The sequence below is a fragment of the Coturnix japonica genome, chromosome 1, assembly GCF_054131305.1.
Source record: "Coturnix japonica strain WE chromosome 1, WE-NBRP24, whole genome shotgun sequence".
Classification (NCBI taxonomy): Eukaryota; Metazoa; Chordata; class Aves; order Galliformes; family Phasianidae; genus Coturnix; species Coturnix japonica.
The window spans coordinates 115833039-115851979 of NC_140663.1; the positions used below are offsets into that span (position 1 = coordinate 115833039).

The following is an 18941-nucleotide window of genomic DNA, read 5'->3' on the forward strand; positions in this document are numbered from 1 at the left end:
TTAAAATATATATGTTATGATCCATCAAAAAAGTATTTTCATAAAAGATAGTCATATGACAACAGTATTCTACTAACAAGAAAAATTAACAAATATAGTATATTTTGATCTATTTATCTTCTCTGATTGCATCTGTTCTGGAAGAAGTTGCATGATTAAACTTTCTTATTGACACAGGCAGCAATGAATAATCATAAAAAGGGAAAATTTTACCTAGATTACTCAATGCATAACAGTGTTTCAGACTGGAAAGTTTTCTCCATAAATACATCTCCTTTTTTAAAAAAGTGTTCATGTAATAACAAAATAAATAGAACATTTATCATGTGGGAAATTGAAAAGGAATATTTGAATTCCCTTCAGATAATTTTTCATATATTCCTTATGATCTCAGTACTGATAAGCATATTATAAAGTAGAGATTCCCAAAAATAAAATGATAATATTTCTCTTAAAATATATATTTACCATGAAGTTTGTATTTATTGTTATTTGATAGGTCATATATGTGAGAAGCTTTCACTACTGTAGCAAAAATAATATAGAAAGCTTCTGAGTCAATTAAAAAGACTGAAAATGTCAGCATCTCAAGTAAAAAAGATGCATACTGATAAATTTAATATTTAATATCTATCTTAATCTAACACTGACCCTTCAGTAAAAACATTTCTATAAGGCAGCTGTTTCTGTTTTTTTGTTTGTTTGTTTGTTTTTTGTTTGTTTTGTTTGTTTGTTTTTGTTTTTACAATCTGAATTCTTTTATTGCATCTGAATCTTCAGCTTTTTCCTTGATCACAGTTCACTGAATTGAGAGCAATGCATAAATGTTTGGGTGGAATACAACAAAACATATACTTTTTACTTGTAACAGTGCAGGCATGATTTACTTTTCATGCAGTTTTACAGACTGTGCTTGTAAATGCATATCTGTATAGCTAAAGTACATTATTTCCAAGACACAGCAATTCTTTTCTTTAATGGAACTGATATAAAAATCAAACTTTCATAAAAGGCATCCAATCAATGACTGACATAGAGGGGCACTAAATCATTCTCTCCTTTGCAACCCAAATTGACAGGTTCTGATTGACAGCTCACTGTCAGCTGGAGAAGTGTCTCACCTATTAATATCCTATAAAAGATCACAGGCAGCTATTTATCTCCTGCCAACACTCCTTGAGGAGAATCATAAAAGACTACTTTTTAATATGACCTTGAAAGTGGAATGAAAATATCAGTTAGTAGGTAGGAGAGAAATTTGACAATAACAACTTCATTCTCCTGAATCACTTCAGTAAACAGTTCCTTCAAAGATGTATCATCACTACCTTTTACACACTTCAAACACAGGGAATGTCAGCTTCTAAAGAGCTGAGGTTCACTCACCCAAATCTAGAAGGCAATTTTTATTCTAACACAAATCATATTCTTTTCAGTCTACTGAGTAGCAAGAGAAATTACATGGATCCAACATACCACATTCCTTAATGTACACTTAACTGACACTGAAAACATCTAAATACATCACATTGCTGGTAGCACCTCTGCACTATATAGTATTTAATTCTGCTCATTTACTGTGAGGAGTCTTTATGTTTTTCAAATACTTAGTTCAGGCTTGAGCTGTAAAAATAAAACACAAAAAAACCAAACAGCTTTAATCCGAGGTCACCCTTCACCTAACAGGTCCTTAATTCTTTTTTATTGTTATTTTGTTTCGAGTATTCACTGAACTAAATGCTCCTTGGGTACTCCTTTCTGTCTTCCCAAACACTGATGTTCATCCTAAACCACTGTGGTAGAACAATAGGCAAGGTTTAGTATTTGTAGGCCTGTGGCTGTCAAATCAGAGGGACATTTTCTGCACAATTTAATTCTGGAAACTAAGTGGAAACACGACATGGGCTTAGTTTTACTTGCCCACAATAAACTCTGTATTAATCTTTAATGTGCTGAACAGGTACTACCTTTCTGAACAGGTTTTCTGTTAATGTAAAATTGTCCTCAAATTTCATCCTAAAGTACACTTTTAAGCATTCATAGCAGCTATGAAAGTAGATATACCTAGCTTTGCTTGAAAATCATAGGATGAATGGCTTTGGATTGTAAGAGACATTAAAGTTTAACCAGTTTCACTTCCACAGCTATGAGCAGGGTTGCCACCCAGATCAGGCTGCTCAGTGCCCCATCTAACCTGGCCTTGAACACCTTGAGGGATGGGTCATTCTTAATTTCTTTGGGCAACTAGTGCCCATGCCACACCACTCTCTGAGTAAAAACTGAACAGCTCATCTAAATTGCATCTCTTTTGGCAAAAAAACATTCTCCTTTGTCCTATCACTATCAGACCATGTAAAAAGTCAATTTCCATCTTGTTTGTAAGCTCCTTTTAAGTACTGGAAGGTCAAAATGAGGTCTCCCCAGAGATTTCTGATCTCCAGGCTGAACAAGCTCAGCTCCATCTGCCATTCTTCAAGGGAGAAGTTCTCCAGACCTCTAATAGTGTCATTGCCCTCCTCAGGAACTGCTCCAACAGCTCCATGTCTTTCTTACACTTCATGTCTTCTGCACTAGATGAACACTGTGCTTTATTAAAATGTGGTTGAGTTCTGAGCTCTAACTTCAGTACAACACGCCAAGTACCTAATATTAACACCTAGTGACACATGGAAAAATTCCAAACAAGACTGCTAGAGTAGATGAAAATAAATCTAGATACTTGACAGTCTTTCAAGCACTGAAATAGAATAGATAAACAGTTAAAAAAAATAAAATTACCTACTAGCACAAATTTTGAACATTATGGCTATGTAATCTATGACTGGAGGAAAAAAAAAAAAAAAGTGCATGAAAATTTCTCAATATCATCTTTACTATAAAAACAAAATTTCACCCTTATTTGAAAAACAAAATGCTGTTAATTGTAATCAGCTATCTGAATTGTTAAGAGAGTTTCTGTTTGACACAGAGTGATACTTTTGTCTTACTAGTCGCTAAGATGTTAAAAAAAGGCCTGACATTTTCTTACTTGGATTGTCTGTGCAGCTGATTATCTATTAAAGGATATGCTGAAAAAACATGAGCGACAACCACATTGAACTTGAAATAATTAGCATCCATTTGACTTTCAGATATACTGTAATGTCTAGAGAGCATTCTGTTATGTTTAAAATATGTACGTGCACTTGCTCTTGGGTAAAAGTTAGAATTAACATACAGTGAGCTGACCTGTCCACTTATAATGAGAGTGAGCACTTGCATACTTCAGATCCGTCACATGGAATTGTATATATTCTTCTGCAGTGTCATTTCTGAGTGTTCAATATTGTATTTACTCTCTTTCTCTCTACCTATGAGCAAATTAAAAGAATAATAAACATATACTGGACTGAGGAAGAAAAAATACTATATCAGCTTTCTAAAAAACAGAGTGAAGAAGAGTAAGTATAGCAATGCATAGCTATTCTGTGAGGAAACTCTAAGGATTAAAAACTATCAAAATTAATGAATATATATATATTAAGAAGTCATAAAGCTGTCAGCATGGTAGAAATAATTAGGGAAGAAAACAATATCAAGAAAATCCATTGCCTGAACTCTGAAGAACTTACAAAGACAGAAAATAAGCGTAATAAACTTACATAGATAAAATATCTATTCTGTGTTGTTTATTGTCTTTGTTATGCATATAACTACATATATATATATATATATACACACATGTATAAAATTTCATATGTACATATATATGTGAAATTAATAACCTACAGAGAAACTACTACTACTGCTGAAGATTGGAACTTCACTATATATTCACTGTGATGATAATTAGCCAAATAAAATACGTATAATAGCTAGTGAGTATTAGTTGGATGACAGAATATATTAAGAATCAGTTAAGCTGAAAGATAATTTTGCAAATTCACTGTTATTTGAACCCTGCTATACTTGTGTGTAGATTACTGTTGTAGACAACTGAGTTAGATACTTATCGAAACAAAGAAGACCTGTGTAATAAATTAAGTATATAGTCACTTTCACTTGTGTGGCTAAAAGAGGACTGCTCCGTAAAAAAAAAAAAAAAAAAAAAAAAAAAAAGCTATGAAGCAGGTATGTCTACCAAAAATCTGCAGTCCTTCATTTTTGATTGTTAGATGTCTGTCAGCTGTTAAATCCCGTTTGTTTCTTGATTGCCATTCCCCTACAAATGGCCAGTCAGTAGATAAGTCACAAAAGCAATGGTCTATGGATGCACTTACATAATGTCAGAACTACTGTGTCAAAGCAAATATTGATTTTGTTGCTCACAATATTATATGGGGCAGACCAGTTCAGTGTATATTAATCAAATCACACTTTTCCCCTGGAGCAAGTTTTATGGCCATATACTTAAATATGAAATCACTGCAGGGCACAATTAAGATTGCTTGGGTGCTCTAATGGGATCTCAATACCTTAATATGTTTGGATATACATATTTTTTAGTTTAGCACTGACTCTAAAATGTCTGGGTTATAATTCTCAATATAATTGCAGAATTCCTGTAATGAACTTTATTGTAAATTACTAATATATGCTATTAACCTTCACTTCAATTTTAAATAACTGTAGTCCAGAAATGACTCTCAGAAGGGGGCCAAGTGCTAGCTGATGTAAAGCCTCAACCTCCAGCTGAGTCAACAGAGCTGTGCTGACACAGATCATATTTTGTTTAGCCAGCTATAAACACTGACTAAGTTGTGTTTTGTGTGCATTATGAGAATGAATAAATAGTGTTACCACTTTTCTAGCTTTCTTTCTCAATCTTGAGATCACTGTTTTGGAACTATCATTTTACTGACAGTATGTTGAAATCAATGCATAATTCAGAGATGTCCAAAACTCTGTGAATTACTACAGCAAAGTAATACACTTATACAAAAAGGCAGAATCTCCCTACATATAGTTTGTCAAATCAAGAGATATTTTAAACCACCAAAACCTTGGTCACTAAGCAAATAAACTCTCAAAAATTTCCAAAACTGTGTGCATGTGTTCGTGTTTTCAATTATAATAAACAAGTATTACACTGTTAAACTAGTTAGAATCCAAATGAGAAAATATATTTATCTACCACCATTAACAAGACAAAATAATGATGCTTTCATTTAATTTGATTTACTCATGAGAGTTAGTTATAGAAATCTGATTTAAGAGACATTTTCTTTTGGTATTGTGAGTAGAGTTATTTAACTCAAATAATTATGACTGAAATGACAGAAAAACTGCAGTAGATTAAGATTTTATATGGGCATTGTTTTTTTGCTAACAGTGTTGCTTACTACCATGACCAGTCACTATGCTTAGAAAAATTAGCCCTTGATTTTTGGTTTAACTTTGCATTCTGCAATGATACTATGTGAATGTATTCATAATCACTACTGGGTGAACAGTTTTCATCATTTAATGCATGCACCAAAACAATGATGAAGAGCAATTTCTCATTCCAGAAAACTTACAAATTAGAACTCCACATCTTGCCTTCATACAACTAAGTCACATTACAAAATACTTTTCATATTTTTGGTTACCTGAAATTCCAAATAATGAAAGTTCTAAAAGGAGTTAGAAGTTTAATGTATTTATTCTTAAGCATTTTTATTCTGAAATAAGTAAACATAAAAAGTTTGCAATTTTAATTGAGAAAATAAAGACATACTCTCGGAAATAAATAAATAAATAAATAAATAGAAAAATCATAGAGATTAAGATGAAGCATAAATGATGGCTTTCCTCTACATATACATACTCTGTTGTAGAACTGTCACTTGACAGTGATTAACTTTAGTCGTGCTTTAAAGAAAAAAGTGGTAATCTACTTTTTAGGAAGGAATGTCATTGAAAATTGCCATCATTAACTCAAACCACAGCTGGATACCTACCTTTCTATAAATCGTACAGCTTCTGTTGTCAGTCTCTGAGTAAGATTCTCATAGGATAATGGCTGCTGGATTATCTGATGGTCCCTCATTAAAAAGCAGTTCAGGTGTCGGAAATGATAAAAGAAAAAAATCAAAACTGCAAGTGAAATAGAGACGATTAACAGACAGAGGCCCAGTGCTTGGAAGGGTACTTTGAAGAAGCCAATATAATGCACTACTGCCACTGAGACTACGGTGACTCCAAGGATTTGGATTAAAATGACAAGGTACCTCTGAACACCTTTTAAAAACACGCTCCCGTGGCCAGGCTTGCAGTCTCTAAGGTTGGTCACAGTAAGCCCATAAAAGTAATCAAATCCATGACTGAGGGGGTGGTGACAAAAGTCATTATTGCTTCCACAGTTCATCCCAAGATGCCACTTTCCTATAAAGAGAGGAGAACAGGGAGTATTTTTGTAGTTAAACAATCAAACCTACATTGAGCTATTCCAAATATAAAACTGTCGCTACCTGACTGATACTGCCCCTTTCCCTGCCCCAGCATTTATTGAGTGGATCCCTATTTTCTGTATAACTTTCTTTACACATTCATCAAATAATTTATTTCATATCTGTTCCTCTTTTTAGCTGGAAATAGTTGGGTACCGCTCTTGATGGAGACCATTAAATTTTGAATGGGCTAGCAGGTCACTGAAGAGCAACAGAGCTCTAACACATACTCAACTTTGAAAATGAAGCCTTTGTGCATGTGTAGTAAAGCAACAGAATAAAAATAATACTGGCTTGTAGTGGCTGCTGCTTTCTGAAGATGAAAGAATGAAGTTATAAAATACCTTATTGGGCAAATCACTCACATTCTACTACTTAAAGAAAAAAAAGAAAAAAAAAGTAACAGGAAATAAATACAGTAATGAAATTACTAAAGCATTTATTATTTAAATAATTACCAAGTCTCTGAAATTTCATTATCTCTCACTAAATATATATGCATTTATATTTGTGTATTTTATATGGATGTATAAAAAGTAACTTGTAACTAGCTAATTGCCACAAAATACATCTTACACCAGTTTGTCTGAGTAGGAAATTATTCTAATTCTGAAGTAATGTTGGACACAGACACAAAGAAATAGTAGAAATAGTGAATCTGATTTGCATTATAGTGATATAATCTATATTTGTGCTGATTAAGGTAAGTATTTAGATAAATCATTCTATGACTCAAAGATAACCCATTATCATATTCTTATGCATTGCTTAGCACCTTTCATAAATGGCAATTTATACTGCCAGGCCAAACCTAGATCAAAGAAATCTGAAATATTTTGTTGTAAACATTTCTAGGTACACTTAGTAGAAAATACATGAAAGGAATAAAGCATATGTAGGAATGTCCCCTTTCTCTAACCACCACAGCAAAATCCATTACATATCTGCAAGAGAGAATCCTGATTGCAGGCAGAGCACCTCCGACCTTTGGTAGAAATGATTGAGGAGAATGCAGTACAAAAGAGCACAAAGATGAGGATCAATTCTGATATTTTGAAACAATACATAGCACACAGGTTTAGCATCATTACTTCTCCTTCATAAACTCCCCTGAGCCCCCTTTTCTCCAAAAACAGTTATAAACTGTTCTGTTTCTGTTTTCTGTTAAAAACTGTTCCATAATTCCTCTGCATAGTCTCAACCAGTCTTTTTTTTCCTCATCATAATCACTAATGCGATTATGTGTTCAGATACTGCAATGCATCATTCTGGACTAAAGGTACAAATTCCTCTTTATAAATTGGCATTTTTAACTTTGGAGATAATCTGCATAAACAATGAACTGAATAATTGTCATAAGGGAAAACTGACCTTTAGTAAAGCATAACTGAGTAGAGCTGTAGGAAAAACAGTATCAAAGTACTTACAGCAGTAATTAAAGCAATACTAATCTACCTGAAGTGGATTTTTTTAGATTATGAGTAGCTTTATCCCACAAAATATCAGCATTTCTTGCTACTATATACAATCCTTAACTGGTGAAATATCAGAGATTCAGTGTACCTAAATTTTTTGAGAAAAACTTGGTTTTATTGCAGATCTTTTGAATTAGTCTCCACCTGCCAAATCTGTTAGATGTCACCTTCTTTGTGCAACAGGGGAAAAGAAATTAGGTAAAAAAGTGTATACATAGAAAAGATTTAAAACTAAAATATATTCAAGTATGTATCAAGCAAGAGGAAACACATATTCAGAGCATGAAAAAATACAAAGAAATAGGAAAATGCATTTAGGGAGAGAAAAAAATGTCCTCAGAGAATAAGTGGGAGATAAACTAGGTGAAAAAAAAGGTGTTGGTACAGGTCTGAGGAACAGAAAATCATTAAACTATCTTTATACCGATCCATCACAGGAGAAAAATTCGGCAATTGATTGGGAATTGCTGAGTTATACTGAACCAAGAAAAGATTCCCTGACCTAGATCAGCATGATGTGATAAGAATACCAGCAGAAACAGAAAATGGACCAGTTGGGAATCAGAATCTGTATGTCTAGTCTTCAAATCTACATAATTTTTCTTTCTGTAATTTACATATGCTTATCCTTAATTTTAACAGTCTTCTTGATTTTTTGGAAGCCTTCATTATACACTAAGGGTATGGTAATATTACATCTTATGGTTTCATAGCTATCATTCAGGCTGCTTGGAAGAATTGTTCATTAAGCTTCACGGACATAACTTCTGGAGATCTAAGTGGCAAGCTGTCATGTTGCAGTGAAAATAGATAAAAAAAGAACATTAACTAGGTCAACTCCAAAAAAAGTGCTGTGCATTCATGTGCTTGTCAGAAACATTTTATTTATTTATTTATTTTATTTTATTTTATTTTATTTTTCAGTATTCTTTAATTGAATACGGAGTTAACTCCAAGATGAACATGACAAATTGTTAATGGATTTTTTCCACCCCAGTTCAAATATACCTCCACTAAATATATTCATGTTAGGATTTCTTGTTATTCTGTTTTCATTCTGGCAGGACATGAATGTATTTTATACTTTCTAAGACTGAAGTACAGATAAGGGGGATGTTTCAAGTTAGAAACATCAGTACTGAATGATATACATAAAACAGATATTTCTTGAAAAGTTGTATGAATTGCTAGCCTTGCTAAAGTCAGATTTTTATACAAAAGATAATTCCCAAGTTACAAGCTTCTGTTACATTTTGAAATGAGATGGATGCACCCATCTTCCAAATGAATGTGGTAACATTCCTGCATGTTGTTCCCCAAACTATTTCCTTGAAATTCCAGTGAAGAGAAGTGCAGTGTGAAGGATTAGTACTATTTTATAAAAATAAGCTAGACTGTAAACAATGTGGAAAACATCAGTGGCAAAACTAGGAAAAAAATAAAACATTTCACATTATTTAAAAGTGAACTTCTGTTACATTAATTCCAGTTCTGTTTAATGCAAATTTAGTGTGATTCCTTTTACTAATCAATAGATATTTATTCATCACTAGACATTACACTTCATTTAGTTGTTTGAACATTCTCTGTAATACAAGGGAAGCATCATTTTTTCACTAAACATCTGCTATATCTTGAGATTTCCTATAAATTACTGAGAAGAAAATACAGACAGCCCAAGTACAACACTATCTATTTTATAAATATCCAAAAACTGATGAAATGAAATGGAACACACCTCTGTGATGACTAGTTTTCTGGAATCCTCCATCATCTCTACTTATATTGAAGTATACTTTATTTATACTGAAAACTTTTCAAGACTTACTGATTTTCAGTTTATTCACCATGTTAATTTCATATCTTGCAAATGAAACTGCACAAGAGAATTAGACATACTTACATGATTTCTGTTTAACTGAATGTGCTCAGCTTTGTGTTAGGAAAAAAAAAAAAAAATCCTTATTAAGCTGTGGAGACCCTTAATACTCTACACAGAAAACAAAGTTTCTTTTATTCAAAAGATTGAAAAAAAAAAAAAAAAAAAAAAAAAAAAAAAAAAAAGCCATGTATTTTCACAGTCTTACCTATTAGAGCTGTTGCATAACCTCTTTGCTTCAGGAGTTTGGAAAATGTTATTTCTTCAGAAGGAAGTCCCCCAGAAGAAGCAGAAAATAAGAAGACACCAACTCGTGAAAAAGCTGCCATTCCTAAATATATTGAGAATAACTGAGACTTAGATAACATAGTGAAACAGTTTTCATTTGTTATTTCTGAACTTATTTTATTTTATTTTATTTTATTTTATTTTATTTTATTTTATTTTATTTTATTTTATTTTTTGCAGTAGTATTGTATAAATAATGTATTACCAGCAGTCATCATGAAACACAGGAGGCAGATACTGTCCTCCATTGTCATCTGTTCAGCTCAGTTTTTCCTGTATTATTACCAGAAAAATGATAAGTGGAGAAAATGAAAATTCTGTCACTGTGAATGTGTGGTCAGCCTTTCTGTAAGTATTCTAAGATATAACATAGCTTGAAGAAGTTGAGTTTGCGTAATTTATTTTTCTTGGACATGGGGAAGGAATGGAATTGAGGACACTTCCCAAGTTCTTCTCCCAAAACTTCCACTTTTGTCATACATGGGTTTCTTCACGACTTTAAGGTAATTTGAAAGAAAGCAGTGGATTCAGGGCAGTTTGTCAGTTAGGTTCATAAGTATCATGAGGTCAAAAAAGAGCAAGAGAGCCTGAATTTAGAAACAGTGTCTATGGCACTCATCTTTGGTGAGAGAGGATCAGTGTTGCAATAGCATAAACACACGTAACTGACTTACAGCCTGAGTGCATCAAAGCAACATCAGGCATCAGCTAGTAAGTCAACATAAGGCACAGTAATTTTTATGCACTGAGAGTCTGAAAACACTAACTTGAGCTTATAAACTACTCTCAGGATGATGAACTAGAGAGTTCAGGTTCATTAAAATTAGATCACTTGGATTCCAGATGAGAGTTGGCTCAAAGTACAGACTGAGAGAACACAGGATATCTATGCAAATCTGTGCAGATGTATCTTCAGGAAGTTTGAATTATGCAACTTGAATGATTGCAGCGCCAAATTTACATGACTGATCTAGACAACCATAATCATCCCTCAGGTATCCATTGTGGTTAGAAGAGAAAAAGACTTGTCAGACCAGTTTATTAACGAGATCTCTGTCTTTCAAATGCTGACTTCAACTTTTCACCTCACACAGCAACATCAGTTTTACTGATCAGTGGTTTAGGCAGTTTTAGTTGTATATACATATCCATATTTCATTTGAAGGTCTACTTTGATCTCTCTTAACTAAAATCCATATAATTCCTTTAAGTTATCAGAAACAAATTATAAAACAATATATATATTTTTTTCATCAGTATCTTTTCTTGGGTTTCTGTCTAATCACATACTATATTTTGAAATATTTTCTGCAGCTCTAGGATTTTTTATATTACTATATACACATATATATATATTTATAGTTAATATATATATACATTGGTATTATATTATATTAATATATATATATATACACACACACATATATATATATTCCCCCAAAAAACTGTGCTTCTAGCTTTTTCTGCAATAATTTTGTGTTAATTCTTCACTGATATTTTGGAGTAGTCTATATTTCACAATTTCATAATTTAGTTAAGACAAGGTTCAATTTTTTCATGCACATGAAAATTATTAGGTGTAACTGAGAACAGACTATTTAAGAACAAAAATCAGTGCAAACGCTAATTTTTCTGAAAAACAATGATGATGATGGAAACTGACCTGTGGCCTTACCTACAGTAAATATTAATTGCAATGTAACTGTAATAGGTATATAAAATTTTCCGTTGCAGCTGAATGCAATGGAAATTTAACAAGTTAAGTTAGCTGGCACTTTTGCAGAAACTTGTTACATGATTTGAATGAACATGAATGTATCAAGTAGGCTCCAGAGTCTTGCTTTGCTTTCATTCCCAGAAGCAAGAACAGGATGTTTTATCACTAATGAACAAGTGATCTGATTAATGTATAATGATTCCTGCTAAAAATTATGCTTAGAGAATGTTAAAATTGCATGCCTAAGCACAGAGGGGATGAGACTCAGCACACTAAAATAAACAGGTTCTACACTGCCTCAGATTGGCTTTGGATTTGAAATAAGAGAAGTTAAATGCATTCATAGGATACTTAACACTGTGTACAGCAAGATGTGAAACAAAACTACTGTTGCTGGAAATCATAATAAACAGAATGTTTTTCAGGGGAAAAAAAAAAAAAGAAAATAAAAAAAGAAAAAAAACCCAACATCTAAACCAAAAGATTTCACAGAAATAGAATTATTCCAGCAAGAGAACGTGCTTTCTGTCTTGTTTGGTACATCTCTTTGATTTACAACACTCAGGTTGCCACCAACACCCTCGCCTGAATAGAACTGAAGAGGCAAACAGCTCACACTTTTTGGACAGTGGAGGAAGTCAACGGAATATCGCTTCTCCTGCCATTGAACAACTGTAGTTCAGTCTTTTCTCAGTGTTTTTAAAAATATTTATCTCGATAAAATGCTTTATTTTGCGTGAACTCTTTGGCAGTGAAAAAATTTACCACATACAGAAGATTTCTGTCCAAACCTCCTGAGCTTGATTAGACACTGAAATGAGTAACCTGGTAAACACAAGAGAAAAAGGCGGGGCAAAAATGCACACTATTAACTGCAAATAAAATATATATATATTTTAATATATATATATAAATAAAATATTTGAATTTTACCTGATCTGATAGGATATCTCCCTGTCAGGAAAGCTGCCCTGCTTGGAGTACACAGTGGTGATGCTGCTATATGCTGAGTAAGTGTCACTCCTTCTTTTGCTAGCCTGTCAATATTAGGTGTTCTTAAAATAAAAAAAAAAAAACAACAAAACATAATAATTAAAAAAAAAAAAAGGATAATTAAAAATACAAATGAATGTTCACAGTTTATGTTTGCAATATTAAATACAAGCTTCCATATCTGCTTGAGAACCTTTTCTGTGACCTGTCATCATGCAGATAAAAGTTGGGTGCTGCAGGAATAAATCCTGTGCTATTAGTTCTACAGGGAAAATACTAGAAATGAAAACTGGCCAAGATCTGTTCTGGTAGGTCACTAACCTACAAGACAAACGACTTGAGACCTCAAGAAACAATAGTCCTTCCACATAAAAGTTTGAATTTAGTCAGAAATATTAATTTTCCAATAGATTTTTTTTTTTGCTATCTGCAAAATCATATATGATGACATCATATGATTACAAGCAATTTTTTTCATACTCCATCGATGGAATTCTGAACTGTCACTTCATATAATATACTTATTTGAGATGCTCTGATTCTCAGGAGCAAGAAATATGACAGGAACAGCCTAGCAGGCACTGATGTCTCTGCAGAAGGAGGGCAGGAGGTGCTTCAGGCAGGAGTAGCAGCTCCGTGAAGCTCAGGAGAGGGGCAGAAGTGGGGCAGGAGGGCTGGGGGAGCTGCTGCCCGTGGGGATGTGTGGGGCAGTGCCTGAAGGGTGGGCCCTGCAGTACGAAGCCATGTTTGGGTGGTGCTGGGAGAGCTGCAGGCTATGGAAAGCGCATGGGGATCAGTTCGGGAAGGACAACATCTTTTAATCTGTAAGTGGTTGGGAAAAATAGATTATTTTACACTGAGTCTGCTTTGCCTGGGATGGCATTTAGTGAATGATCTCCCTGTCCTTATCTCAACCCATGAGTAGTGTGGTGGAGAGTAGCTGCCCATCATAGTTTGTTGCACAATTCTCTTTTCATGTTGCAATTTGTTGTCCAGATAAATATATGACCTAAGTCTGAAGTAATGAATATAAGACTGGATATTCTATTCTATGGAAAGGTTATTACTTTTGCAAAACAAAAAGAACATATTCCAACACAACAGAATTCCTGTTTCTTGTTGTTTTCATTTGTTTTTAATTTACAGATCCATAGAAAAAGCTAAACATAAAGCTACGAGTCCCCCAAACATATAATCATACCTTAAAGTTCTGTTCCCATAACATCCCAGGTCTCCAATACCAAGATCATCAGCTATCAGTAAAACAACATTGGGATTTGAAACACCATAGGTATTGACACTATTTATGGCACACTGGAAAACTGTTAAAAATAAAAGTACTCCCATCTTCTTCCTGGTGTATAAGAAGAAGAGAAAAATGATTAAGACTATTTAAAATAATAATAATAATAATAAAACAATTTATTGTAATATTATTATTTAATATTGTATTATTATTATTATATTATTATTATTGCCCTAGATTCTGTAATACAAGATGAAAACTGGATTGTCAATTTTTGTTTGGCTTCTTTTTCTTAAGAGATTTTTTGCATTGTTTTCTATATATTTTTTAATTAAAAATGCATCTTTTATTAAACAACTAATCACTCCTCCCAAGTGTTTACTAAACTTTTAAATAAAAACAAACAAATAAGCAGTTAGAACCTCAGTGATAGTACTGATAGTGTATGCGTAGATGTTCTACAGAGAAATATACCACTACGTTAAATAGCAGTATTTAATTTTCTTGAAGTATAAATATGATTTTAGGAAGATAAAATTGAAATAATTTAGAATCAAAATTTCAAACGTACATTGCACACCAAGCAATTCTGCTACTGAAGTAAGAAAGTAAATAGTTCTTCAATAAGGGATAAAATAGCATTGCAAAAGAGATAAACACACAGCAAAATTACTGAAAGACATATTTAAGAAAAAGGTTTCACAAATATAATGGCATAAAATGAAACTGTGTAAACATATTTTTTACATATAATAATGTTCTATAAAAATAGCTCATGCTTTATCCAGCCTCAAACAGGAAGAGTAATGTAATGTACACAGTGCTACACTGAGTGCTATGAATACTATTTTACCTACCCAGGGATTTGTTAGATCTCTGTTTAAACTCACTATGCTTGACTGAACTTGAATAACTATATAGGCTTTGACGGACTGAGTGTGACAAGTACACTCAGAAAAGAGAACACAGACTTTTTTACCCCTAGTGATACTTCCATCTTTTCTGTATTCTGGCAACCTTTTTCAAACACAGATGAGGTTACGAGTCCCACCTTCACATTCACATCTGGTTATGCTGTGACAAAAAGGAAAATGGAGGACACCTGGCAGGTTCAACTGAGGTAGAAATTTGAAAGCAAAAGGAGTAGAAAAAGAACTAGAAAGAAAAATTTCCAGAGAATGTGGACAGCAGGTCGAGAAAGAAAGGATTGTAAATCCATGAGTTATGGTAGATAGAAGTCACTAGAGAGCAGATAAAGAAGTCAGAACTAGAAGAGCTTGTTCAAAGGAACTAAACATCAACAGAGAGCAATTCATAAATCAGTGAGGTGTGGTGGGCAAAAGTATCCATAAACACACAGTAGTCACAACTGGTAGAACTTGTTCTGATTTGAGTAAAAGTCAAGGAAGGAAACTAGAGACCCAGCTGAAATAAGAGTTGTGGGTTGAAATGAGGAGAAATAGAAGAGGGCTTAAGAAACAGGAAGAGACAGGTGATGGTGGTGGTGTATGATGGTGGACAGGTAGAGAAACAAGAAAAAAAGGGTGAGAGAACTGGGACTATGTGGAATAAAAGAGATGAGGAGCTATGATTAAGGAAGTTGAAGGGAAATGGTTGGAAAGAAGAGCCTCCACAGACAAGACTTGAGCTGCCATGAGTGGTATTTCCCAGGGTCAGTACTGGGGTCTGTCTTATTTAGTATCTTTATTAAGGACCTGGACAAGGGGATCGAATGTACCCTCAGTAACTTTGCAGATGATACCAAGCTGGCTGGAAGTGTCAATCTGCCTGGAGGTAGAATGGCACTACAGAGGGCCCACCACCCTTAGTAATTAAGAAAAAAATAATAAAATAATAATAATAATTTAAAAAGTTATGATTAACTGTTAATAATACTAACAGTCTAATTATTAATAATAATATAATGTAATTTCACAGAGAGAAATTCTAAAGTTTTAAAAGGCTAAAAGAAATATCTCAGATTCAGTAACTGCACATCATTAAGATGTATACGAATATATGAAGAATGCATCCCTGCTCAGTCTTTGCAATTAGAAGAATTTTAGGTCAGTGTTTTCTTTCAGCATGTGCTGTGTGTTTAGCTTAATGATATAGTACAACACCAGTAGATTTCAATGTAAAGGAGAGGTAAGAGAGATGAGAAAGTTTTTTCTCTGAAATCCATAGTCACAGAATTATCAAGTATTATAGTAGCTCACTTCAGTAAATATTACATAATAATGATGAAATGTGCAAAACTGCTGACATATACAAGTATTAAATCTGTTGTGTTTTTTTTTACGTATATGCCCATTAGAATATGATTTTTACAATGCAACATTAAATAATGTAATATGATACTTCCTTACATATTTGAGGACTTAGCTTAAACTTATCCATGATATCTAGCTTAATTAATATTTTTGAAAGCTGTTGAGTCAGGTTTTTACTGGAGCTAGATGAGGTGTGAAATGACTGTTTCCAAGAGTGCCAAATGGAAGAGAGGAGGAAATTGTATGACAAAAACTGTCTCTTCTGAGATAATGGCATCCTCTGGAGTACGTCAAGATCACAGCTTTGGATTTCATAACATAATATTATTGCATTCCCTGACACCTAAAAGCACTTTTCTAGCTGAAATGGTTTACTACAGAAATTGCTGTGAAACAGCCAGTTAATTTTTCTTTGCTACATAAAGCTAACAAGTAGCAGCACATCAATAAAATGAACCAATATGTTATGCTGTTTCCAAAAGGATGTTCCACTTAAAGAGAAATTGTATTTGCATAAATTTGTTCTCAAAATGTGAAATAATTATTTTTATAACAGCTCTATTGTTATTTATGCTTTCATTATGACAGAACTTAAGGACTCACGATACAACTTATTGTGTCATAGCCAATAATTGAAAAAAGGCTGCATTCACCCAATGTAATTTTACCCACGTAGAAGCCAAAAGCCTATATGGCCTTTATCATCTAGGCAGACATGGTGCAAACTAATCCATCTGCATTTTATTCATCTTCAAATTATGTATTTAACCTGAGTTAATTATCCAGGGATCCTCTCTAATTAATAGAAAAAGACAAACATTAAGAAAATGATTCAACTCTACTTAAGATTGATACAATGAAATGTTCAAAGTGATGTTCATGTTCCTTTTCCAGAGAGGAAAGAGAGACTAAACTCCTAATTTAGATAACATTGCATGAAATGCATCCCAACTTGATTATGGATTGTCTGTGTGTGTTCAGCTTACGACAGGAGGAAAAAAATCAGCCTTTTGTATTACACAACCAGTATACTTTTCCATTAGTAGGATGTGTTCCACCAACCACGCTAGTAAAATGGCTTATTACTTTGTGCAGTACCACTGATACCTGGAAACTGGGGATAATTCTTCATGAGTTTTAGCTGCAAAATTTTTCTTCAAGAGATGCACATAAAATTTTTTCCTCTTCAGATTGTATGGCAATCTGGTTAATATTCTGCCTTAAATACCCTACTGTTTCATTACTCTTAATAAAAAATAAATAAAATATAATAATAATATTGATAGTAATAATAATAATAAGAAGAAGAAGATATGAGTGTTTACATCCAACAGCAGAATGTTTTACAGGAGTATTGGTAATTCAGTCTATGAATAAAGTCAACTATACCAACCCTGTATTTAGGTTACATTAACTAGTGTAATCAGACAAATAAACTTGATCTCTGACAGAATTTGACAGAATAGAAATTTCATTCCCTGCTACCTGAGCCAGATGATATTTCAAGGGAGCTGTTGTCAGAAGCAACCAACCAACTGATTGTGAGTGCAGTTTGATTGTGGTTCACAGCTTCTTCCCTGCTGCCTTCTTCCCTAGGGGCTACAGAGACACTAGGAAACCAAAGCAGCAGGTGACCAGCCAGCCATTGCTAAGAGCCTATTACTTTCTTTCAGGCTAGAACCTTTTACCTTCCCACAGAAAAATAAAGCACTGCAGGTTCTGACATGGAAAGAACCAGTATGTGTGTGTCTGGGTACTGTCTGTGAGTCATGTAGAAAGGTCACACACCTTCCCAAAGGCCCAAATACACGTTTCCCTGTCTCTCATCACACATAGAAGATACAACCTTTCTAGTCACATGATGGTGATGAACATGCTTGTCCTCACAAGTAAAGAGTAGGAGAAAAGAGAGTAGCAGTGTACCCATCAATGAATCACAGAATGGCCCATGTTGGAAAAGACTTGAAAGATGTTGAATCTCCAACCCCCCTGCCACTGGGTTCCCTCCTTCAACTTTAAACCACTACCCCTTGTCCTGCCGTTATCTACCCTTTCTAAGGGTTAACTGCCCTTCTGTTTATAGGCTCCCTTTAGGAACTGAAAGACTGCAATGAGGACACCCAGCAGCCCTCTTTTCTCCAAGCTGAACAAGCCCAGCTCCCTCAACTTGTCTTTGAACCTACTACAATAATAACAAAAAGACAACCTTGTGAATATACTTAGCTTGGCAAAATATTTGAGAGACACTATTTAAATATAATAGTATTGGGCGACAGTTAGAATGTCTTAAAAAGGATATCTGAAACAGTAAATAATTATCCAACGAAAAATATCCACTTTTAAGACAAGAAAAGGCTAAATGAGTCCAGAATATTTGACATAAAACAAACAAACAAAAATATCTTGAAGCAACAGCACAGAAATACATATAGTGTATTGAAGAAATATATGAAAAAGGGAAAGTTATAAAGATCCTTATGAATAAACTCTTGCATTTTGCCTTCCTTCCCTTCTCCATTCCCTCTCTACTTTTATCTGGTTTTCCCTTTCTCTTTCGTAAGGACTTTATACAACATCTAAATACTTGCTGTTAAAACAAAACACATATTAAAAGTCAAAATCCCAACACAACAGAATGAATAAAAAAATATCATTAGCTC

The 18941-nt window shown here is 33.6% G+C and overlaps 1 protein-coding gene across 21 annotated transcripts in view; it reads right to left on the minus strand.

Moving 5' to 3' along the window:
• Positions 1-18941, minus strand: part of STS (steroid sulfatase) — a 93076-nt gene that overhangs the window by 58960 nt on the left and 15175 nt on the right. For 17 of the 21 annotated variants that reach the window (XR_014947444.1, XR_014947446.1, XM_085550878.1 and 14 more), the window contains 4 exons: positions 13964-14116; positions 12703-12824; positions 9973-10095; positions 5922-6345 (listed from right to left, as the gene is read on the minus strand). Coding sequence is in view for 19 of the 21 variants with exons in the window: in XM_015848871.3 (XP_015704357.2) it covers positions 5922-6345; positions 9973-10095; positions 12703-12824; positions 13964-14116 (822 nt within the window). In the remaining 2 variants the exon portion in view is untranslated. The remainder of the gene's footprint in view (positions 1-5921; positions 6346-9972; positions 10096-12702; positions 12825-13963; positions 14117-18941) is intronic. The other 4 variants (XM_085550897.1, XM_085550888.1, XM_085550899.1 and 1 more) reach the window with 2 other exon arrangements.